The sequence below is a fragment of the Crocuta crocuta genome, unplaced genomic scaffold, assembly GCF_008692635.1.
Source record: "Crocuta crocuta isolate KB4526 unplaced genomic scaffold, BGI_CrCroc_1.0 scaffold180, whole genome shotgun sequence".
Lineage (NCBI taxonomy): Eukaryota > Metazoa > Chordata > Mammalia > Carnivora > Hyaenidae > Crocuta > Crocuta crocuta.
The window spans coordinates 4693896-4720082 of NW_027527549.1; the positions used below are offsets into that span (position 1 = coordinate 4693896).

At 44.4% G+C, this 26187-nt stretch overlaps 1 protein-coding gene across 1 annotated transcript in view; it reads right to left on the bottom strand.

Annotated features, from left to right (window-relative positions):
- Positions 1–26187, bottom strand: part of SPAG17 (sperm associated antigen 17) — a 234340-nt gene that overhangs the window by 167267 nt on the left and 40886 nt on the right. The window contains exon 4 of the mRNA XM_077767475.1: positions 1183–1314. Coding sequence (XP_077623601.1) covers positions 1183–1314 — 132 coding nt within the window. The remainder of the gene's footprint in view (positions 1–1182; positions 1315–26187) is intronic.

Below are 26187 nucleotides of genomic sequence, written 5' to 3' on the forward strand. Positions count from 1 at the left end.
GCCAAGTCTTAATGTCCCTGGGTATTTCTTAAGGTACAAATCTCCTGTACATGACGAAAAGAGCTGTAATAGATGGAAAAATAGACCATCACTTGTGTTCCTATGAGTAGAATTTTCCTGGGAACAATGTGCACCACCCTAATAAGATGCTATATGGGGAATCTCTTTGAAAAACATAAAGCCCTATCCTGCCAATATAAGGTGGCATTATTATTTTTTTCCTACAACTATTCTGTCAGGCATCCAATTCAAATAGGAAACCTAGGTTTGGGGATCTTGCAAAGGTGAGGAAGGTATTACTGGAACATGTTCCCTCTTCTTTTTCTTCTTCCATGAACTGATTTTGCATCTTCCACACAGGGGCATAATGATACAGCTTACAGGTAAATCCAGTTCATAGATACATGTGTGTGTGCATGCGTGCGTGCACACACACATCACACATGTACGTACAAAAGCGTTTGGCTTTCCAAAAACATTTCAGCATGATTTGGAAAAGAAGAAAAACATCTCTTGTTCTGAGTAATGATAATAACAAATGGATTTGAACCTAGCATCGTTTTGCTAAAGGTATTTAAAATTTTTTTTTTCAGATGAAAACATGAATCTTTGGAAAACACACAGACTGATTTCCATAGGCAAATTAAATGAGAATTCTACATGTGAGGAAGTCATCAGGCATATAATGGGGAGGGGGAGGAGAGGTGGAGTGATGAATTGCTGCTGAAATGTTCAGATTATTATGAAGGTGCAGATGTAGACTGCCATTTTAATAGGAACTCCTACTGAATAGGAGAGAGAATATTTTAAATGGTTACACCCTGACTTTGTGGGTTTTTTTTTTTTTTCCAGTTTACATTTACTTCTCCTGATTCTGTCTCCCCTTGATTCCCTTCTTTGTTAGTAGCATATAAGTAGACTACTCTAAAAACAACCACGTGCACATACCCTGACTATTGTCCGATTTCTGCACAGGGGAATTAATTTTAATAGGTCTGTCTTTGAGAAGATAGATTGAACAGATCTTTGGATGGCCTTTTTCCTAACTTGTCCAGGTGACAGCTGAACGTGCTAGGTAACACTTAATGGAAGGCTTACGAAGACAGGAAGTGGCCCTGGAGAAAACTGGCTCCATTTTATGCCCTGTTTGCCCTCTTTAGAAGACCCACCATCACACAGTACCTTCTTTTCATTTTCCCGTCGCTGCTGGTCCTTAAATTTAATCTGGAGAAGCTCAAATTTCAACAGTTTCCCTATCAGCGGTAGGGTTAATTTCTCTCCACTGTCCATAATTGCCTTTGCTGCCATTAACACCTAGGAAGAAACACAATTAATAGGAAAGGGGGCATTTTATAACTTTTGGCATGGTCTATTGGTGACAAAAAGATGAAATGGTATTTCAGCTTTGTAATATTCGTCTTATTGCAAAGGTGCCTCACTGCTGGCTGAAAGAATTAGAGCCAAAAGCCCCATCACCATCGAGGGGGGCATTTATCTTCTACTTTACATAAACTGGGTTGTCTGAAAATGAACTTATTTTTCCAATAAGGCGGAGAGTGCTTCCCACAATGCTGCGAGACTCAGACTCCCAGAAAGGGGTAGACGAAAGATATGCCCGGGCTCCATTCACGATGACTGACAGGTCAGTTTCATGCTACAGAAAGTCTATTGTGTGGCACAGCCAATAGTCCAAGCTGTCAAACGTTGACTTATTACATTATAAGTTAAATAGGGTTTTATAATAATGGAAATAGCTATGTTAGCAATCTTTTACTTATTGGTGACCAAATTCAAACGCAAGATAAAAACTGCTTGACGCCGAGGCGCCATATGAACGTTTCTCTCCCGCCCCCTTGCAATTTAATGCTGATCCTGTTGGTATGCAGCCTAATTGGGGTGAAATGAGGTTATTGAGTTTTCTTTGGGTGACGACAGCCACTAGGAACATACAGCTGTATTGTCCAGATGTGTGGCACTGACAGCCTGTTTTATGACTGCGCTTTTTACAGCTTGTTTCCCCTAAATTTCACACAACTCTCTAACATCTGGGCCCTTTTCCTTGGAGCCCTATAACCACTTTATTTACTGCAAAAAAATAAAATCATGTAAAATATACCATAAAAAGTTGTTACGTGTTTCTCTCTATTCATGTTGTCTCCCCAGCAAAGTTCGCCTCTGCTAGAAGCACTGTCACCAAAGTAATCTGGTCAAAGTATTTTTCGACTTTTGTTTCTAAGCAAGCATGAAGATTTATTTATAACCTCGAGATGAATTAGGTGTTACTAAAATGTTCTGACACGTTGCTTTTCTCCCCCCCTTGGAGCAATTACTCCTTGGGAAGCACATGGTGTCGATTTCAGACCCTCTGTCTCAGACAATGACTGTGCACACAGCATCTCATCGACTTGCGTCTTGTCTAAGGTTCGTACCAGCTCTTGGTCAAGGCTTTCCTGACCGATCCGGTTCCTTATGACTTTCCCCTTCGCCAAAGGAAATAGTGGAAAGAAAGGGAGAGGACTATTTTGCTTCTAGCTGCAGAAGGCCCTGGGGATTATTCGATGCCAAAATGTAACTAGACCTCTCAGAGACTACACCGGGGTTTCCTGTGTTGCATCGCGGAAGGGAAAGGCCAGGGAAAGGACTCCCTTAAAGCTGCTATTTCTAAAAACCAAAGGAACAACCCGAGTGTCAGAAAGCTTTGAACGTGTCTGAGCAAACACCCTCCACAGAACAGGGTGCTTTGCTTTCGAGGGTGGTTCTGCTCCTGCTAACACAGTTTAGGGGAAGGGACGTGACGGCTGTGATCCTGGGAGCAGGAAGGCATAAGGGTACACCTGCAGAGCCTCACCATTTAATGACGACCAGATCCACGAGGGAAGGGAATCCTAAGGGGACAGAAGGTCACACATTGACTGTAAAATGAAAGCTGTCCAATGGGGACCAACCCCAAGGATAGATGTATTTGGTTTGAAATGACATTTTTCAACAGCAGTTAAACAGTGTGCTGACAATCAGGCTGTTTTGTGACATCTGGTGCCAAATACACAAATTTGGGTTTTAAAAACTCACAGCAGTCTAGTGTGGGGTGTTTTCCCGGTAACACAAGTACTAATGACAGCATTGAAGGGAAGTCTGCGCTGGAGTGGGTTCCCCCAGAGTGGCGTAGAGTCTCTTTTTCTGATGACCTGTGAAAACAGGATATTTACCTACGTCTGGGATGTTTTGGGTGAAGCCGGCCTGGCGTCACGGTGATGGATGGGATGTCTCTGGAGTTGCTTTCTCACCCCGTGTCTCTGCGAGTCCGTGAACGTTACCTCACTGTGCTAAAATGTATTCAAAGCACAACAAAAACGTCCCAAGAGAAAGGTATTTTGCAGGCCGTAAAAGTTATTTCTGGTCCGTCTAAAACTGTCTGTAGGGAGCTGGTTTTAAAACAAAAATTTGGCATGGCATCAAAATAACAGTGCTATCATGCTGTGAAATGGGGAGATCAGGGACCGGAAGCGTCACTGGACCCGCCAGGTCCCCGTGTTCTCATGCCGCATGTACACACGGTGAGGATGGGAAGTGGCAGCATTGGGGGGAAGCCCAGGGAGCTTAGTCCCTGGAAACAGCCCCAGGGCAGCCCAGGCAGAGGCAGACTCCATGCCCACGGGCAGCACAGCACATATGGCACCAGGAACAGTGGCGGGAACGGGGCCTGCCTGTCCTTCTCTCTGGGGCTGCTCAGAGGAGACTTGACCCCCAAATACACCATTTTCTGTGTGTGCTCCCTCCCCTCCCCCGAGGGAAAGACAGCGTGGATCCTTGGGATAATTAATGAAAATGAAAGTCTCTGCTGAACTCAAAATCCTAGACTGAAAATTTTTATGGTATGTGGGTCACCCACTCCAGGAGAGGCAGAGCAGGGAAGACGTTTACAAATTCATTTCTACTGAAAACTCTTTCTTCTCACCCTCCATCACGCACAGGTCTCCCCAATCAGGAGTCAGTGGTTTGGTCTTAGATGAAAAACAAACCCTCAGAGGGCCTTTGTTCGAAGGAGAAGGATGAGTCTTTGAGGGAAGAAGAAAAAAATTGCATTTGGAAGGCATGCAAACTTTTCATGGAACATTCCAGAGAGGCTTTCCTTCCTCACGTTACTTGGGGTAATTGAAATAATAATCAAACCTGCAGCCTTCCATTATTGTAAAGGCCACTTGTCCAGTATGTGTGTTGTATTTGCGTGTGTGTATTTGCATGTGTGTGTGCACGTTGGGGAGGCACGCAGACAATGGCTGTAGGTATTGGGGAAATAAGGGATACTAGAGAAAAGGGGAGCAGTGAGCTGGTTGCGGTTGAGGAAATTTTGGACAAAACCTGGAGCTTCCAGAATGAGGCTGAAAACAGTCCTAAGTGGGTTAAAACCTGGGTACTCATCAAGCCGAAATACCAAATAAATGAGCCTGGCATGAGTCAGAAACTGAAAAACAAGTCTTAAGGGCAAATGAGACTCATTAAAATGGAGTAAGGCTGTTGCCAGGCGAGGCCTGTACGTGTCTCCTGGACCTGCTCAGGCCAGGCCTCGGGGCCTGCCAGGGCTGGGGGACGTCCAGGACGGCCTTACCAAGGGGTGCTCAGTTCTGGGAAAGATGGTGTAAGAGGAAACTTAGGTCGGGACCGTAGCTGAGGAAAGAAGACACATTTGCATTCAAGTGTGCAAAGATCTTCTTTGGAGGGTAGATGCCCTTCGTTAGAAAATAGGTGATTCTGAGCCTACCGAGAAATAAAAACATTTCCCTCTTTATCACCGACCTGGCTCAGAGACTTATGTCATATTTACTGTCTAATGATCTGACCCAATGAAAATATATCAAATGGACCAAATTCTTTCCTTGCCTGGGGATCGGGCCCACCCACAGACACCAGTGCCCTCCCTTCCCCTCGTCTGCCCCTCCTCCCTGGGCTTCCTCCCACATTCGCAGTAAGCACATTATCTGCCTGCACAGTGGTCAGAACCACATCCCAGATTCCCAAAGAAACCAGTGTATGCATGTTTGCAAGTATCTACATATGTGTACATGTAAACACATTTGCATACGTGCATATGTATGTGTACATGTATATATGACAGATGATGGAGAGACAGACAGACAGATAGAGAGATAGGTGATAGATACAATTTCATGAGGTCTGCTTCCTGGTTTCCCCGGTAAGCTTACAAGGACGCGCACAGAACAGCTTGAGTCATTGTCTAACTTGGTCATGCTCAACGCAGGTGAGTTCTGAGGAAGGGTGAAGATTTTGGATCTGCCATTTCTTCTGCTTGGAGCAGGCCACAGAAGAAGGTGGTGGAGGGGAGGGGAAAGCATGGTTGTGAGGGGTGGAGGAAGGAGGGGAGATGGGAGAGGGATGAGCAGAGGGAAGGCATCCCAGCAGGATCTCCAAATGGCTACCAGTTCATCTGAAAAAAAAATCTTTTGGTTTCAGGGCCCTCCTTTGGGGGTCTGTCATGATTGTTAAGGCAGCTGACATAATGCCCAGCGTAGAACTTCATATTTAACCTATTATCCTTGAGTCAATGACTTACAGCTTGGATATGGAAAGATCGCAGCCAATAGGAATACAATCCATTACTTCAACTCGGTCCAACGGGCACAGGGCTGAGCAAACAGGTTTGTGACAGAGGATCTCCCTCTTCCGTGTATGTATTTGCTCTTTCATTCATTTGGTATCACATTGTTTTGAGTAACTCACTTCCCTAACATATGACTGGTTAAGTGCAATAGTTCATCATCATGGTAAAAAGCCCAAACAGCACCAGAAGGAGGTACAATGAAAAGAAAATGCTTCCTCAACCTGCTCCGCTATTCACTTTCCAGAAGGAAAAGCTTGTGTATCCTTACGTAGTTTCTTGTGCATCTGTAAACATACATATGTATATCCTTTATATTTTAATACAAATAGGATCATACTTTCATAGGGTCGAGTGGCTTGTATTTTTGTTTTTAATTTTAGAGAGAGAATGCAAGCAGAGGAGAGGGGCAGAGGGAGATAGAGACAAAAGGAGAGAGAGAGAGAGTCTTAAGCAATTTCCACGCTCCGCACTCAGCACAGAGCCCGATGCCAGGCTCAACCTCATGACCATGAGATCATGACCTGAGCCAAAATCAAGAGTCAGAGCCTTAACCAACTGAGCCACTCAGGTGCCCCGAGTGGCTTGTATCTTTATATACAAAGTTATAGGACAGCTTTCTGTGCTGGCACATATTACTTATGTATAGATTTTTAAATCCTTTTCATAGTCTCCTCTTGTCTGGATATTTGGGCATTTATTTTACCAGTTTCCTAAGGGTGGACATTTCGTCAGATTCAGTTTTTGATTCTATTAAGTGTGATGTGTATTTTATTTTATTTTATTTTATTTTATTTTTGCAATTTATTTTTTTAGTAATATCTACACCCAACATGAGGCTCGAACCCATGACCCAGAGATCAAGAGTTACATGTTCAACAGCCTAAGCCAGGCTCCCCCAAGTGTGTATTTTAAATATTTATGGCTACTTCCAAGTTGACACGTGGAAAGTCTGCAGCATTTTTGTGCCCGCCACCACTCTGTGAAGGGATGTGTTTTCTCCCCCAAGGCCCTCAGGAACTCCGCGTATGCTCCAACTTTTCTTTTTCTTTTTTTTTTCTTAAATAGTTTATTGTCAAGTTGGTTTCCATATAACACCCAGTGCTCATCCGCACAAGTGACTTCTTCTGTGCCCATCACCCTCTATCCCCTTGCTCCCACCCCTATCAGCCCTCAGTTTATTCTCAGCATTCAAGAGTCTCTCCTGGTTTGCCTCCCTCCTCCTCCCCCACTATTTTTCCCCTTCTCCTCCCCCATGGTTCTCCAACTTTCCTATTTCTGTCTAGCTCAGTGCTGATAGACATTTCTGCAATGAGGGAAGTGTTCTGTGTGCCGTCCAGCACGGTGGCCACCAGGCGCATGTGGTTATCCAGCACCTGAATATTGCGAGCGTGACTGGGGAGCTGAGTTTTTAGTTTTTAATTACTTTTTAGGTCAAATCCTTCTTCCCACTGCAATAGTGAAGATTTAACTCAGTAAGTCACGTTGAAGGAAGTTCATTCCTACTAGTGAGTTGGCTGTATGTTAAGCTTTTACCCCTTAGTTACAGAGTGAAAGGGACTAGAAACCATGAACTCCTTTCAAGTAGTAAGTCATAGGTGTGCCTGTTTAGAATTTAGGGTGGGGGTGGCTGTTCTTGCTGACCTGAGGGACTTGCAATGCCAGAGTCGGGCTCGAGGCAGATACAGTTTCTGTGTTTGTGGTGTTCTGCTCGGAGGTCTGGGGGGGACTTACTGCGGCACTGAGGCCTTGACAGGTTTCCTAGGTACCTGCCCTTGGGGTTCACTGCTGGGCGTTGCTGTTAGACTCCAGGACTGGGTCACACAGAGGAAAGGATCTGAAGGGAAAATGGAAATCTCCCTCGGATCAGGGTCTGAGGAGCATCAGAGAGCGCGAAAGAATGGGTGAGTGGGGCAGTGAAAGAGTAAGAAGGCAGCCGGGGGCCCCAAGGAAGGAATAAAGGCAAAGGAAATTGCCCTGGGAATCAGACTCTGTGTGTGCATGTGTGTACACACACGTGTCTGTGCACACCTGTGTCTGTGTGTGCGTGTGTGCACAAGAGTATGTGTTTATGTGCACAGATGCCTTAGGGGTGATTGAGATTATTAAGATACTCTGTATCGAAAAACCGTGTCAAATCCAAGATTGTGGATATTGAAGAATTAATACAAAGGAAAAACAGCAACACTTTTGATAGGCACTTTGAGAAGTAATACTATTGACGATTTGCCATTTCTATCTAATTATCCTACAGAACACAAGATACTATGTTTACCGTTAAGCACACATCAGATTAAATATGTAGAACCTATTCATCAAAGTAGACTGCGTCACTGCACGTACCATCTTCAGAACGTGTTGCTTAGTAGCATCATTATTTGCTTCTGCATTCTTCTTTAATCTTACATGTTATATCTACTGATAACATAAAAAAGTCAGAGGAACTATTGCAGTGGGTGCGCACGTTTGCAGATGTGTGCATGTGCACGTGTGTCTGTGTGTGTGTTTTAGAAAGCTTCTGATGTCTGGATGGGCCTGATTCTGCATATTTGGTGCTAAGGGTGGATGGCCAGGAGGTCTGCAAATGACTCATGTGGAGGTACCCTCGCCTGGGAACATTTCCGCTGGGAATATTGGCTCCTGGGGCACGTAGGCTGAGAAACCAGCCCCGGAGGATACAGGGATTTGTGTGCACCAAGATGAAGAAGCACGCTTGCTTCCCAATCTTCTCTGATACCACTGGCTGGTCTTGGGCGAGTTACCGAATCCCCCTTAAGCCTCAGCTTTTTGTTTTTTTTAATGTTTATTTACTTTTGAGAGAAAGAGAGAGAGAGAAAGTACACACAAGCAGGGGAGGGGCAGAGGGAGAGGGACAGAGGATCCAAACTGGGCTCTACACTGACAGCAGTGATCACAATGTGGGGCTGCGGCTCATGAACCGTGAGATCACGACCTGAGCCGAAGTCAATTCGCTGAGCCACCCAGGCAGCCCTAAACCTCAGCTTTTTCATGTACAGCAGGGCTTCTCACAGCGCCACGGGCGACACTGTATGCCAGGAAATTCTTTGTGGCAGGAGGTTTCCCTGTGCCTTGCGGGACATGTTGGTGCAACCCTGGCCTCCACGCCATTGTGACAAGCAGAGGTCTCACCAGACATTGCTAAATGTTCCCTAGGGGGACAGAATTGTGTCTGGTTGAGAACCACTGATTTACAGAAATAGAACATAAATAGAATTGATGGGGTGCCTGGGTGGCTCAGTCAGTTAAGCATCCTGCTTCTGCTCAGGTCATGATCTTGTCGTCTGTGAGTTCGAGCCCCACATTGGGCTCTCTGCTGACAGCTCAGAGCCTGGAGCCTGTTTTGGATTCTGTGTCTCCCTTTCTCCCTGCTCCCTCCCTGCTGGCTCTCTGTCTCTCTGCTCTCCCTCTCTCAAAAATAAGCATTAAATTTTTTTTTAAAGAACGTAAATAGAAATGAATGAAATAACACATAAGAAGTCTTAGCATGGTGAATGACGTATGCACCGTAAACCCTCACTGAAGTTAGCTCTTACTGTTATTATGCTTCCCTCCAGGAAAAAGTTGGAATTCTTGAAGGCCTTTACAGTCCAGGTTGGGAAAAAGAGAAAAGGAATGGAATGAAGTGCATTTAGGCAGGTAGATAGTGACCTAAATTTATTATCAGCAGGTGGTAACCTGGCCTCTCCTTTCATCTAACTCTTTTCTCTGCTCTGACAAAAACAGGTCAAGATCCGTACAGGGAAAGCAGAGATAAAAAGATAAGGTGTGAAAACATACTTTGTTATGGTGGGGGGCAGGGGAGGGGCAGAAGGAGGAGAGCCATCTCTTACTTTCTCCTAAACTCTGAGCTGGAGGGTCCATTTGAAGAGTGCCCTGCAACCCCACAGCCCCCCATTTCCTGCTCCCTCCACGCACCCCCCCGACCTTCCCTCTGCATTTGCCCAGTGCCAGCTATATTGCAGTCATTGTATTACTTGATCCTCTACACGTCTGGTCTACCCAATTCACATTCTTTAAGTAATGAATAATTTCCAATGAGGCATAATTGGAAAAACAGCTGGAAGGGTAAGGGTTGCAGGGAGAGGCAGCGACCGAGAGGGACAGAAAAAGAGGAAAGGAAAAGGATAAGAGTGACTGAAACATATTTTCTCACTTCGAGCAGAGGAAAAGAAAATAATCAAGCGATATGAAGGTGTCCGTACACAGGTTTACGGGTGACGGAAGTCGTGGGCTCCGTGTGGCTCACGCTGCCTGTCTAACGCAAATGGAACGTTACGGAGGTGCTCAGACCACAGCTCGGTGAGAAGTTCATAATCATGATAAATATCCGTAGCAGGTGACTCCCAGATCATTTTCAGCTGTCCGTAATTAAACCAGTATCCGTCTCTCGACAATGTCAGGGTTGTAAAATAATTCCAGTCATTGGACCCCTTACATCTGTGCTGAAATGAAATAATATTTGGCAGTAACAAGAAGTCACTGAAACTAAATAAACAAGCCCTTTCAAGACTACATAAAAGTCGTTAACATAATAACGTTTGACAGGGATTAAGACTTCTTTGGGGCTGTAAGGAAGTTTCAGAAGCAGCAATAACAAATACATGGAAGGTAGAACAGATCTATGCCTTCACAGACATGTCTGATTTGAAATGTGATGGATTTCCTGAGGGAGACGTCCATTTCCAGCGTCGAGTATGCACATGTCAGAAAGCACAGGACTCCATTTTAGAAGCGTTTGCTGAAATTACTCTTCCAAAGAAGGATAATGCAAAGGTTCCCTCAATTTTTATTAAGGAGTGATTTGGTTTTTGTATACCTATGAAACACATAAAGGCACATGAAGCTGAAGGTGACAATATACGGAAGAATGATACAGGAAGTTCAGATGTGCCTTAGCTTTATGTGCATATTAGTAACACATGGTTCCATAATCATGGCAATCTTTTTCTTGGTTTGTTTGTAGATCAAGGTCTTTTCCTGCATCCCCAAATGCTCCCACCCCTCTGGTCATTCTTGGTTCCTTCGGCTTGTAATGAAAGCTACAACTCAACAATCCTACAGTGTTTTTGGACCTTTCCTAAGGGCGGTAGCTGTCTTATATCAGGATTAATGGTGGCCAGGGATGGGATTTGAACCCAGACGATCTCGTCCCAGTCCTGCTCCCCATCACCATATTCTGTGGCCTTACAGAAGGCCTTTGCACCCCTCTCCGGAAGCTCCAGGGCTCCCATCTAGTTCCTCAGCCCTGCCCCAGTCTCCACCCCCAATCCTCATCTTGGCTGGAGCAATGAAGGGCTTCTTAGCCCAAGGTTTTATATGTTGATACTCTTGATATCTTATCTAGTATTTCTTACTAGAAATAGCTGAGCTGCTCTTCCTCCACACTGAGACTTAGTGGGGACTTGAGTCAGGGTCAGAGTCCTCAGTCCTCATGGCTCTGAAGTGGGGGCAGAATACACCACCCCAAAACATACTACTTTGGCATGAAGATTATTTTGAGCTGAAAGCACTTTAAAAAGACAGCAAGTGCAAGAAGAGCATTCTGATCTCTCCTTGATTTTGGAAAACAGGAGATAAAACCTTCCATGTGAAAGATCACATCCCTTATACCAGGAGAGACTGAACATTAGCATCACCAAGGATGAGAAGCTGAGGCAGAGAATTCTATACAAACAGGCCTTGTGAAAATGAATTCTTTTCTTTAGTCTCCCCGTGCAGTTCCCTTACTTGTTCTCTTCGCCTCTCTGTTCAATCGGATATAAGGGTCCGCGGGGTTTGCCATATTTTGAAGACTTCATTTCCTCATAGAGGCTCCCTTGTCACATAAAAACTTATGCAACCGTGTATGTTTTTGTCTCCTGCAAACCTGTACCATGCCAATTTAATGGTCAGGTCCAGCTAAGGAATGCTCAGAGGGTGAAGGTAGACAGTTGCTTTCCCTATGGCTCCATCAGTGTCTGGTCCCGTAGCCTGAGTCCCGTCTTAGAAAGTCAGAAGACGCCTCCACTTCCTAGCCTCTTCCTCCGTTCATCCTAAGTCCTTCTCCTAACATCCTACCTCATCTGCATCCCGCCACCGAGATCCTACTACTCATTGCCAGACCTACATATCTGGATGTGGCTGGTCCCTGTACTGCCTGTGCCCCGACACCAGAACATTACACGTGTCACCTGCCATTGGCCTTGGATTCCACGTTCCGCCTCCCAGACTGGAGGCTGCTGCTTGCCTACCCATCATCCTTGCTTTCTTCTCAGGAGAATCTGACTTCTTTTCAGCCTTTCCCACCTCTCCTTTTGGTCCATGTGCCTCAGGGCAACCACAGCTCCATGGGTGGACCTGTTTGTGCTGGAAATAATCCTAGCTCCTCACCCGTCCCTCTCCCATCCCCTGTCCTGTCCAGGATTGGTCCAGGGTGAGCACATGACCTAGTTCAGGCCAGTGGGATGTAAGAAGTGTTATTCTGGAGCCGCTAGGTCTGTCAGAGCTTTGGGAAAAGGCATGAAGAACAGGCTGCTGCAGCCACCTCTGTCCCTGGGCCACTGGGCCACCTCACAGATATAGGAGGGGTCAGGGCACCAAGAGGTGGGGCTGCAGCTTCGGCTTCTAGTTATACAAGTCACTACACCCCCTTTGCTTTAAGCCACTTTTAGTTTTATTTTCTCAAGTCAGAAGTAAAGTGAACAAGCTGCTATCAATATGGTGAGATTCAGACTTTCAAATTAAGAGAAACCTTAACCACTCTCCCCGACCCCATGTTGTTAAACATGCAGATTCCTGGGTTCCACCCCAGACCTACTAAACCCGTAGGCCTGGGGCAGGGGCCCTGCAGTCCGTTTTAACAGGTTCTCAGGTGCTTCATACCTGGTTTCTTCTGTGGCCTTTCCTGCTAGTGTACTTAACCCACATGCTGGCAGTTTCACTGTTGAGTCCCTTGCTAACTCTCAGTTTGCCTCAGGTTTTGATTATTTTTATTTTATTTTTTTATTTTATGCACGCACGAGAGCACTAGTGGAGCAGCAGCAGAGAGAGAGGGAGAGACAGAATTCCAAGCAGGCTCCATGCTGTTAGCGCAGAACCCCGTGTGGAGCTCGAACTCACGAATTGCAAGATCATGACCTGAGCAGAAACCAAGAGTTAGACACTTAACCCACTGAACCGCCCAGGTGCCCCTTATCTCTCTTTTTTTTAAATATAGAGTCACTGAGTTGGCCACTTCAGAAGACTGCGTGCAGGGAGATTTCTGCTAGTGTCCTGCTGGGTGAAGAATGCGTTCGGTGTGTCAGCACTTCCTACTTTTCCCCTGAGTCCTCTGTTCCTCGACAATTATGGGAAAGCTGTAATCCTTTTTTAGTGTGATCAAGGGTGGTGGTCTTCAGGGAGGGTGTTGCTTCCTAGCTTTCAATCTATCCGAAACCTGTTCCACAAAGAGGGCTTATATTTCAGTGTCTCTGTCCCTCTTTCATCTCCTTGACTCATTAGTTAGAGAAGAAGCACAGAGAATATGGGTGTCTCCTGGCCGGCCACTGGCAGCCCCCTGTATGAGCAAATGGATGCTACACAGTCTTCATGAGACTCAGAATCCCTAGGACCCTCATTAAAGATTCAGATTGCCCAGGATCTTCCCTGCCCCCAAATTACCAAATCAACCTCTGGAGGGCCTGGGGCGGGGGTATGAAATTTTAACAAGCATTCTAGGGATTCCTAAGCATCCTGGAGTTTAAGAACTGGGACAAAGGTCATGAATATACTAAACACGAGACTGACTGACAGAGGAGTTCCCCAGGGTGTGGTACTCTCAGAGCAGAAACTAAAAGTCCCTGGCACCAAGGATGGTCGGTCACCCTAAGAAAGCATGTTCAAGGCAAGCCATCTTGAGACTGTCTGGTACAGCATTAGAGTGTCATTAGTCTGGCTTTATCCTTTGATCTGCTTTCCTCAATCCTAGCTCATCAACTGACAACCTTCTCAGAGCCTCATGATCACCCTAAAGTCTGAGACAGTCCATCTGAGGCAGCAAGGGTATTGTTTCTCCCTCTAACAGGTATCATTTGACATTGTTATTCATCTCAGATAAAGGGGCCAGTAACCTAACACCAAATATTCATGGGGCTCTGAGAGGTGGTCACTTGCTCAAGGGCACTGGGGTTAAATGGTGGTATTGACTTTTAAATATGCCATCATGATTCTTGAGTCTGCAGAGTGATATCTGCTTCTAACTTCTAGAATAGGCTAGTATTTTCTCCAGTGAACTCCACTGGAGTCTGAACTGTGCAGCAAGAAGTTATGAGCCAGACCGCCAATTTAGACACTCCCTTCAGATTTCCATTCGGTAGGCTCAGACTCTGAACTCCACACTCCCACTGCCTGCTGGAGGTGTTGCTCCAAATTGTCTCAGGAGCTCCATTATCAATTCCTACACAATCTGAACCCACCTCTTGCCACGCTTTTTTTCTAGCACCCCTTTCCAGCACACTGTCTTCTTGGTGTCCGCCCAATATGCATCACAACTTTCTCACACATGCTATCTCTCCTGTTTAGGAGGCTCTTCCTCAGACAGCCACATAACTCACCTCCCTCGAGATTTCATTCAAGTGTTTCCTTCTCAATTTTATCTTCTCTGACCACCATGTTTAAATTAGAAAACTTCCTTCTACCGTTCACACTCCCCACACTCTATGCATCTTTTTCTCCATAGCATTTATTACCATCTCATATAATACATACTTCATCTTTTCTCTTATTTTCCCTTCCCATAAGGGCATTAGGTTTTATCTGTTTTTCCCCCAAGGATCAGAAATCAAAGCCTAGAACATAATGCTTAGTAAATAATAACTGTACAAATCAAGTCAGATGGCCATTGTGAGCCATGTTTTATAATGCCTCATTGCAAATTTCACCACCACCTGGAGCCCCTACTGTCACGACTCACCCATTCCTGGGTCTTCCTGTTGACCTGAATCAAATCTGAGTTAACTTGGGCCTTCTGGAGGGTGCATTGTCAATGCTGTTTACCCTTCCTCAGAGACCTGTTCTAGAGACAGATCGTTCTTGTGGTGCAATCGCGGTGATGTCCCTTCTTCATCATCCAACTGTTAAGATGGAGCCATTCTTGGGTAGAATTTAACTGGGCTCACACTTTAAGGATCCACCCTGTCATTCATGACATTTTACAGAGCACCCACTACAATCCCCATGCAAGATCTAGAGACAAAAGCAGCAGCCTCTGCCCATAATGAGCTCTCAGTCGAGGCGGGAATTCCCACTACAGTGCACACAGGGCACGTCCTACAGTATCCTGTGCCCTGCCCAGTGATGGAGGTGAGCGAGGGTATGCTGGCCCATGGGAGGGCACCTCCTCTAAACTGGGAGAGGCAGCAAAGGCTTCCTGTAGGTGTCACTCCTGAGTGAGTTTTGAAGGATCAGTGTGGGTGATTGTGATTGAGCCTGGGCAGTGGGAAATGGGGGAGGAGAGGAAGGAGAGAGGAAGGGCGGGATCCCAGGCAGAACACCTGAGGCCAGAGAGAGCACCATATTCAGGAACCTAGAAAGTGGCTGGGAGTGTGGGGCAGGTGACCAGGGGACAGAAGTGGCAGAGGGGCGGCCAAAGGGGGAGGACTAAGGGAAAGTTGACACTAGAGAGGACACCAGGGACTTGAATGACATATTAAAGGAGTTTGGATTTAATCCTGAATGTAATAAGACAGAGAGTTTTAAGCAGGTGAGAGACATTATCAAATATATAGAGGTCTCCTTGTGAATCTTGGCATTTTATTTTTCTTCAGCAAGTGATCATATGTAGCAAAAAACCCCAAGCTTTAGCGGAGGTCTTGGTAACTTATGGCAAACTTCAAAATGCTTGAGCGTGTATTTCAGAGTTTACATTCTGTACCTTTCCCCTCCGGCTTTTACTGTCATCTGCTCCTGACACTGGGGGCATGTATGTTTACCAGAGGTGTCCTAATTTGCTCAGAGGCTATAGACAAAGCCCAGGACGGGCAGGCAGAACCATCTACCTCGAAAAGCAGGAGAATGAGCAGAGTACGGACGTTTTCTAGCCCTTTCCAGATCACTGCTACTTTGGCAAAACTCAACAGATTGGCATTGGGATAGCTGGGCCTTTGATGCCATGTTTCTTTGTCCCTCCAGCTCCCAGAATAGCACCAGCACAAGTACTTAAAACGAAAGATAGAACGAATGGGACGAACGGACGACGGGGCAGTGCAGAGGAGTGAGGAGGAGCGACAGTAAACAGAGCCATGGTTCAGTTCTGGGTGGGTGGCAAGGGGCATCCAGAGGAAGATGGGGAGCTCCTTGGGGAGGAGGGAGGCCCCTTTCCTGGCTCTGTGGGCAGCATGTGGATACTTGGAGGCTGCATCTGTCCAAGTGTAAGTTCAGAAGTGCCTGGACGCTAGGACAGAAGATGTGTTCCTGGACTTGCCTGAGATCTGGAATTGGCATTTTTAATGACCCCTCCAGATGATTTTGAGGTATTGCACTTTGAGCACCTGATACAAGGGGGGAAGAAGATGATGGAAATCGGACTGGCTCACACCAAAGAGACTCCTCGGTCAACCTTTCCCAGACTTCTTATCTCCCTGGGTCCTGCTTCTGATACCTGCTGACTCCTCTCCTGTTCCTTTATCAGCAGCCTTGTGTGTGTGTGTGTGTGTGTGTGTGTGTCCTTGTCCTGTGATGACCTTGAGTTTGTGCAGGGCTTGGGTGGTGGCTTCATGCTTTTATCTCTCACAGCACCTAAAATCTGGAAATCACTTAGAGCATAGTCCCCATTCTGAATTTAGACAATCTTCTGGTAGAGGGTCCCCTCCCACTACCAGAAGATATCTGAAAATAGAATTACATAATCATTTCATTCTGATGAATTCCATACTCATAACACATAGCCAATAAAAACACAATTAAATGTTCAACATTACAACTTTTGCTTATCAAATTGACTAAGATAAAAAATACAGTGTTGAAGAGGGCTCGGTAAATTGCAACTGTTAGAAGGAATGTAAATTGGCACAAATTGTCTCGAATGCATTTTGACAATATGTGTCAAGAGCTTTAAAAAGATTTATATATTTTGACTCAGTAATTCCTCTTCTTGAAATTTTTCATAAGGAAACAATTAGAGTCATAACTATTGGTAAACAGTCTAAATTTAGCAAAAGGGGGAAAGAGGGAGTGGTTAAGTGAATTATTGAATAGAGATATGATTTCTATTATATAGACACTGAATATGGATTTAGAAAAAGGCTAATATTATAATATGGGTAAAGAATATGATAGAAGGCATACATAATATCCCATTTTTAAAAAGAAACCTGCATCTCTGAATGATGGAATATTCTACAGATGATTCTTACTTCCATATAGTTATACGGACTAATGCTTTCCTACATTCTCTGGATTTTCTACAATTAAATTGCATTGCTTTTATAATGAAACAGCTGATAAATTATATACACAATGCAAATGCTACGCAGCAATGGACTGATTTTAACTGTGCCACCCTGTCAACCTCCCACAGAATGCTCCTTCCTGCACACTGATACTAACATCTCTACCTCTCATATTACTTCTCAGCTCAGAATTCCTCAGTGGCCCCGACACCTTCAAGATAACCTCCACACTTCTCAGTGGGGGATGCCAAGCCCCGTATGACCTGGCCTTGATGCACCCATCCAGCTTCTCTCCTGGTTGCTCCTTCGATTTCATTTATAGTCACTTGGTCATGCTGTACCATCTTAGGTCTGCATGATTTTGTCCTTTTAAAAATGTTTATTAATTTGAGAGAGAGAGAAAGAAAAAGAGTGCATGCAAGTCGGGGAGGGGCAGAGAGAGAGGGAGAGACAATCTCAAGGGGGCTCTACACTGTCCAGGGCTCAATCCCATGAACCCTGAGATCATGATCTGAGCCGAACTCAAAACTTAGTTGGATGCTTAACTGACTGAGCCACCAAGGTGCCCCAGGTCGGCATGATTTTGACTGAGCTGATTCCTTTACCTAGAATTCCCACTCCTTCATTAATTGGCAAAGTCCCCATTCAGCTTTCAAGCTCTTTTCCTAAAGCATTTCCCTCAAAAGTTTAGGAAGATTTAGGCATTGTTCTGTGCACTCATCACACTTTAAAAAACTTCTTTGTTATCATATGGTAATAGAATTGCTCATTTCCATATTTTCCAGGTTGAAGGCTGGAATTAACTCTGTGATCAGTGCATGGAGAAAGTGCATGCTGAATGAAAGAATGAGCACGCAAATCACACAGACTTTCACAAACATTTGTACAGGTTGTGCCTTGTAAAAGGGTCCCCTGCAAAGGGTGAGGATGGGCTGACACCCAGCCGGAACCTACTGTCCCCAAGCCAGGGTGCTCAATGACCAGGAAAGCAAATAAATGTATGGCTCTAGGTTGTTAATTTAGAAAGTGATGTCCTGGAAAATGTCTACTGTGCCAAAGAGACTGTGTGTATAGGAGAGGGTTCATGCATTCGTTTACCCATTACACAAACATTGACTATGTCCTACCAATGTGTTCAAATCAGTGAACCTGATTGGTTTCCAAATGTACCTCTGGCCATGTACAAGAGCTGTCTATCTGCTGGGAGGGGGAAATTATTAGAACTCCTGATTAAATATATTTTTATTTCTTCCTTTTGAATTTTTATTCTTGAGGAGTTCAATGATGTTTGTAATGTGTTTGTATTCTTGCACATTTTTATCTCTTTCCCTCTGTACACATACACATGCAATGTATATGCAATAATTGCTCAAATTTTTTTAACTGATGGGATACGTGATCACAATAGCTTAGGACTGCTAGCCCAGAGCACTGGCATTTTAATGATGAATAACACATGGCTTCTAATGCTTGTGCCTTCACTAAAAAGTGGGGGGAGGAACACACAAACAGACAACCACAATATAACCTTGCGAGATGAATCCTGCCTAGGAGAATCCAAGAAGACTTCATAAAAGAGAGGGCATTTGAACAGGGTTATTTGGCTGATAAATGGAAACATCTAAGTCTCAACTTTACATAATTCTATTCAACTCTGCACTTTGGACTTACCAGCGAGGGAGTATAAAGTGAATGGAGTGTTATAGTGGCTTCAGTTAGTACAAACTGTAAAGAAATAGAGCCATGTGTGTCAGTTCTGGAGTAAAGCAGAAATCCTAGTCTTCACAGTCACTTCATGATGCCTGATCTGATTCTACCCCACTTTTTATCTAGTCTCAGGAAACCTCTTAACTCCCAAGGGTGTCTAGAGAAAATCTAAGCTAACTTCCACTAATTCCTGTTTTAATTTTCCCTATCTAATTTGGCTTATAGTTGTATTTGACAGCTTTGCGTAAAGCAGTCAGTATTCTAGCTGGGGTGTTTGTTGCCTGGAGAAGGATGTGAAGGCCTGATAAAACCAAACTCCAATGTCTGAGGCCATAACCATCAGCTCCTTGACCATAGGGACTGTGTCTCTAGGAGCTTGAAGCTAACAGAGTGAACCTTGAAGTTGGAGTCAGAGTGTCGGGGTTCCAGCGCAGGGCTCTGCCATTATTTAGCTGCCTGCTGGCAGTGGGGCAAGTCACTTAACATCTCTGACACTCTCCCCAGCTGCCACCTGAGAAGAGTCAGATGTAAGTCCGCCTCACAAGGCTGCTGTCGGGATTGGATCAGACATTGTGCGCGATAGGATTTTGTACTCAAAGAGGCATTTTCCAAACGCGAGCTGTTGTTATCTTGCTTGCTTTCAGGGCCACAGAGAAGAACATTGCTGTTTGAGAAAATGCCATCTTTCTTCCAGTATCAACTCAAACAAGACAGGCTTCCTGACCAAATGAATGTGGAAGAGGGCTGGTTCCATCCAACAAACTCAGTCATGGTTGTGCAGAAATTGCTTCTGGGGACAGTGACTCTTGCACTATTCCCGGGAGCCTTGGGGACCTTGCCGACCCCATCCCCTGCTCTCCCTCTCCAGGGACATCCCACCCCCCACCCCCACCCCAGCCAGGGTCCAGATTTTACCTCCGATAAATAAAGGCATGCTGATGGGATAATGGATGTAAGGGGTTAACAGTCTGAAAATGCAGTTTCATTTCATTTAAACCAGGGTTTTATGGACACTGTGCCTGAACTCAAGGGGCGGCTGTGGGGACTATTTTTGGACACGCAGGACTTCCAGCACCTCTTAAATCACATCACACGGCAATTGCCTACTCCACCTACACACAGGGCGGGCCTGCGTACATAAAACAGGACGCTGGCTGGGGGTGAGACCGAAAAACCCTTTCCCTCATCTGATGACTAATCCTTGTCTCTGCTTTCAGAAAGGGAAAGCACCAGACACAGACCTTACCGATGCAATACATTTTCCTTTGCTTGCTCCAAAACGGGGGGGGAAAGTGTGTGTGTGTGTTTGCGTGTGTGTGTGTGTGCGTGTGTGTGTGTGCGCGCGCGCGGGCATGTGTATGTTCCTCTACTGATTGAGGAGGAATCCTGAAATGAACTTCTATAGGAAACCTCTGACAGTGTTCTGTGGATGGTTTTGCACAGGGAATTGAAACAAGTTGGCAGGAAGAAGAATTCTTTCTGCATAATTCAAAGCAGACATTTTACTGGGGGAAAAGCAAGTCAGAAATTTGCTGTCAGTCCTTGAAATTTTATTAGTTACCAAAAGTAATATATTAGCCCCCTGCATTAAATCCAGATAGGATCTATCCTTTTCTTTTTTTCAGTGATATTCTTAAGGTGAATCTCTGAGATTGCAGGATAGGAAAGCAGTGGTGGTGGCCTGTGATAATGTCACATGTTATAAGACTCTGCTCTGCTTCTCTACAGCTCCAGAGATAAAGAAAGGATAATATTAGAAGACTTCAGAATTACTAAAATACTTAGCTATTCTTTTTGACAAATCAGATCATCTAACTCAAGATTTCTTGATGAATGAGTGAAGCCAGAGTGACTCTGTCTTTTCATATAAATTCTTTTTTTGTGTGTGTCTAAATTCTTGATAAAAGCTAATTAGGATAATGATAAACGTATTTGTTTGGGAGTGTTTGGGGCAGTACAGGGCACTATGCAGGGCACTCTTGCTGGTGAGTTCCACAGACAATCCAAGTAAGTATGAAGTTGAAATATGTAATTTTAAAGGAAAGGTTTTATCGAACAACTTCACTTTTTCTTGGTAAGGGTTTTTGTAGGATTGGTTTCCTATGTTTCAAAATACTATCTTTTTAATGACATATATCTTAAACATTTCTCAAAGTAATACAGAGGACATATTTTAGTGAACTTACATTATCTTGCTGCATAACAAGGTTTGAGGGCTGGTTTTGGTCATTCATGTTTGTGAAACAGAAGAATGGATGCATTTTTAATATATAAATATCTACCTGAAATTCATGCATTCAGGTGAATATTTGTTGACTACTTAATATGCACAGTAGCTTTTCAAGAAATATAAATGAATTTCTAATAGTGAATTCTTGCACCTTTAGTTTGGTATCTCCTCTTCCTTGCCTTGCAACCAAAGATCGAGGAAAGAGTTAGGATTTCAGAAGTGGAATATTAAAGACATGTAGAAGCATGAAAATTGTTACCATACTTCAATTCCAGCAATACGGTCTCTGCCTCTAAGGGAACAGGCTTTCTGTATCTTTGTTGCATCTTTGACTATTTCGGTGTGTCCTACCCTCCTGCTTTCCTTGTTCCAAAACACCCTATCTAGGGGACCATCACACTTTCGGCTGGAAGTTGTGAACAGTGAGTGGTGTCAGCCACAGGGCTCAATGAAGAGCAGACACAGTTATAACCAGGGATTAAATATATAAGTCTTACATCAGACTTGCTGCAAGATATTAAAATGAAATAGCAGGAAACAAATACGTTGTTTACAAAATTATCCACTAGGAGCTAGCTGGGGAGGTCAGATCCGGGTTCAATCCCATCTTGTGTATGTTACCCAGCATACAACAGAAACCCGGTCAATGTCTGCTGAGTGAGGAGAGGGCTGGTGCCGGGTGACGTGAGAGACTGACAGAGAGGAAAACTCAAAAGGAAAAGGGATGGATTGAGGGGATTGTAGGGCACTGGTTTTTCAAACTCTGTTGGACCTTATTTATAGCAAACAAATACTGACACCGCAAATCGCATACATACAAGCACGGCTGTAAACCACTGGGCTGTCGGCCACAGGGAGGAAACCACTGTGGGGGACACGTACCCATGCAGGGAAGATGGAAGGGCCCGGAACTGCCAGTGCCCGGGGGTGGTGCGGAGCCACTGCTGCTGAGGTGGGCTGTGCTTTCCTCTGCCTGCCTCGCCTCTACCAGGGACCCCCACCAGCCCTGCCTTAATAAGTGAGCTCTTCAGATAAAAAGCACTTCCTCCACGATGACTACACATCATCACCAAGCTAGGTGTGAGGATACAGAAAGGGAAAGAAGACTCATGTATCCGATTTCCTTTCTGGTATCTCCTTACATGTCTCCCCTACAGTATCCAAGTTAACCCATCCCAAACGGTGCCTTCAAACTTGCCCCCAATTTAATCTCCAATTTCCTCTCTATCAGAAGGTATTTTTGCTCAGTTTCTCAAGCTGGAACCTCGGAGTCTTTTCTGACGCCTACTTGTCCCTCGCCCCTCACCTCTCACGTGGGGACCCTGCTGCAGAGCCTTCCCCCTGCATGCACCTCCAGTCTGTCTGCGCTCTCCGTCTCCACTTGGATACTCACTCCAACGTTTGCTTCCTGCCCCATCCCAATTTGGTCCTCACGTAGCAGCAGGAAAACATTTTTAAAAAGAGCTCAAGATTATGTCACTCTCCCCCTTTAAAGGGCTTTATGGCTTCCCGTTTCCTATGAAGTGAAAATGCAAACTCTTTCCTAACAAGGACCCACCTTGGCCCCTCTCTACCTCGCTTTCCAGGTTCCAGGCTCAGTGGCCTCTTGTTCTTCTAACAGGCCAACATCTTTGCTTTCCTGCCTCAGGTTCTCTGCACCTGCTTCCCACTCTGCCTGAGTACTCTCCCCTACTCTTTCCAGTTTGCTCTTCTTTGTCTTCCAGCTCATCTCCACTCAGTCTAAAGCATTCTCTCTGATCTAAAGCAATGATCCCAGTTCATAAGTACGTATACATTGGTTTGCTTGTTTGAGCTTTGCTTAATTCCTGCCTTTATTCAGATGTAAACTCTGCAAGGGCCAGGAATTCTGTTTCATTCACCAAGACAAACTCAGTCATAGATTTGGTGCATAATAGACACTCAGATTTGTGGAGTACATGAAAATGAAGCATTTCCTAAACCGTAATCATTGAACACCCCTTGATGATTTAGCCAAAGCTGGATACCACCTGTATTATGCAACTAATATTTTTCTCTAAACTTAACTGTAAAGCAAGTAAAAACAAAATAATTTAGCTCTATCCTAAGCCTCGGAGTTGGGGATTTTGTAAGTCAGTATTCCATTTTTATTTTTAATGCACATTAAAATATATGTTTAACAAAATACAAATTTTGTATCTATAAACTGTCTAAAATTATCTCATGGAAAATGCAAGAAGAAAGAAGAAATTCTTAATGAGTGAGGCTTGCTTTCCGTTGGGTACAGAGTAGAGCCCTGGACTATGAGCCAGAAGGACTGACACTCATTTTAGCTCTGGCTGGTGACAGGGAGCAAATCATTTGAGGTTCCTACGTTTCCATTTTCCCATTTATGCTACGGAGACCCTACTAGCTATTTGGTTCGGCTCACATGAAGGTGTGAAGGTATAACAAAAGGGTGGTTTTGAAATCTTTCTTTTTATCTAAACGTGAGATTTTGTTATTATAATTATTATTTTAGAAATGGTTACTACTGCTGTTTATTCCATAGGGGTGTTCAGTCATATTTATCCCTCACACGACATAACAAAGAAGAAGAATGTGTGTTAGTTTCCATCATGGCCATGAACACTACTATAATGGAATAACCCAAATACCCTTTGACCATCAGTTTGCCTTTTTTTCCCCTTATTCACCTAGTAATTAACTTATCTTGTATTAATCTTATTCCACTTGTTGAAAAACTTGCTCATAATTTGCATACCAAAGTTCATAATGGCATTATTCACAATAACCAAGAGATGGAAGCAACCCAAGGGCCCATCCATGGTTGAACAGATAAATAAAATATACATACATACCATGAAATATTATTCAGCTTAAAAAGGAAGAAGATTCCGAGATATCCTACAGTACGAATGGGCTTTGAAGACATTATGCAAAGCGAAATAAGCCAGTTACAAAAAGACAAATGCTGTATGATTCCACTTCTATGAGGTATCTACAGTTGTCCAATTCATAGAAAAAAAAATAGACTGATGGTCATCAGGATCTAGGGGAAGGGGGGAAGGGGAGATGTTTACTGGATATAAAGTTTCAGTTCTGTAATACGAAAATAAGATGAAAAGTTGTGGAGACTGGCTGCACAACGTGAGTATATTTAGCACCACTAAACTGTACACTTAGAAATAATTAAAATGGGGGCAACTGGGTGGCTCAGTTGGTTAAGCATCTGACTTTAGCTCAGGTCATGATCTCACAGTCCATGAGTTCAAGCCCCTCATCGGGCTCTGTGCTGACAGCTCAGAGCCTGGAGCCTGCTTCGGATTCTGTGTCTCCCTCTCTCTCTGCCCCCCCCCCCCATTCACATTCTGTTTCTCTCTGTCTCTCAAAATGAATGAATGTTAAAAAATTAAAAGAAAAAGAAATAATTAAAATGGCAAATATGATGTTGTGTGTGTTTTGCTATAGTAAAAATAAAAAATAAAATACCCTGCTCATAGGTGTTTCTAAGTTCTTTCATGCTTCCTGAAGTCCAGAACTCCAATTGGAGTCATATTCACTATGACTGAGAATAGAAGTTAAAAAAGAAACTATAATAGCTAAACTTTAATGGACACTTACCCTACGACAGGGACTAAGCTACATGTTTTATATTTGCAATCTCATTTTATCATCACTACAGCTCAACGAGGTAGATACCACCATCGGCGCAGAGTTTACAAAGAACAAAACAGGTACAATAGTTCCAGAACTTACCCAAGATTGCATAGCTCATAGGTGGTGGAATCAGAGCATGAGTCCAGGCAGACTGGTCTGGATGAGCGTATCTAACCACAAAGTACACACCTCACCAAACTAGCAGAAGGTACTCTCGAGATGAAGTTCACTCTCACTAAATTGTATAGGATTTCAAACAGGTCTCTTTCTTTCCACACCTTCATCTCAAATGCATATATATATATATATATTAACTTCCCCCTCATTTCCCATCCTTCCTTCCTCCCTCTCCCAAAGAAAAGACTTAGTCACCTTTGCCATATAAATCTAAACTATAAGAAGTAAAAGTTCCAGTTGGTCCAAACATTTGGGCAGAGCCACACTCATCAGTGTGGCTCAGAAAAATAGGACTAAAATTGTTTGACATCTTTGTCACGTGCAGATAGACCAGTGTTTTCACCTGAGTAGTAGGAAAAGCAATAAACATATCCCATAATGACTGAGAGGTTTAAAGCTGAATTCTAATTGCTAACAGTGGCTAGTATTCAAGAGATGTTAAACCACAACAACCCCTTGCAGAATCTCAACTGTTTATCCTCACTTTTTATGTGATTCAAGCAGAAGGGACAGAGGCTTCTGAGTTACTGAGGTACTGAACCTGTCCGAGGCTCCACGTTCACCCTTTGTAAGCATCTCCTGGCAGGCTGTTGAGAAGATTAGGTCAGCTAATATATATGAAGGACCAAGCACACAAGACTTGGAATAAACTAAGTCAATAAATCATAACTATTATTATTACTACCATATATAAAGGCAGATTATTCACAGTCTTAGATACAGGACTAGAAGGATACAGTCTTCCGGATTCCCTCCCTGACATCATTCCAATCATGGTGGGCATGGAGCGTAGAGTGTTGGAGATGCTCAAGCATCCATCCTGGCTAAGCCCGTGATGACTTCACAAGCTGAACCTTGCTTCATTCTTGTGGCTGCTCCTCCAGCGAGATCTATGCCCTGGAATTCTCACCAAGATTCTTGTCTTGTCCATAAGGTCTCCCATGGACAAAAGGTTCTACCAGCGTCCCTATCATTTGGATGGCACTTGGATGGTGTGTTTCCTGCTGAGGAATCCCAGGGGCCTCAGCTTCTGATCCCACTCCTCACCAGTGACCACTTGCCTCCTTCTGGAATGCATGGGCCTGGCCCACCGCCTGTGCCCCAGGGTGGAAAAGAGCTGGGGGTCATGATTTGGATGCTTTTCAATGCCTTTGCTTGAGTGGTGCTTTTCTTTGAAAACAGAACTCCAGGTTTCCAATCGGAGAGGCAAATAATTTCGCTCCCTGGGAGCCCATTCCTGAAGCAATGGAGGCCTGACCTTCCACCCCCTTGCTGACTAGCCTGGACTAAATTTTCTCCACTGGGCTACTCTAGCCAATCCTCCCCCCACCCCCCCCAGGACCGCAGAGGCTCGGGGTTGTTAACACATCTGACGGCTCCTTTTCCCCTCTTGA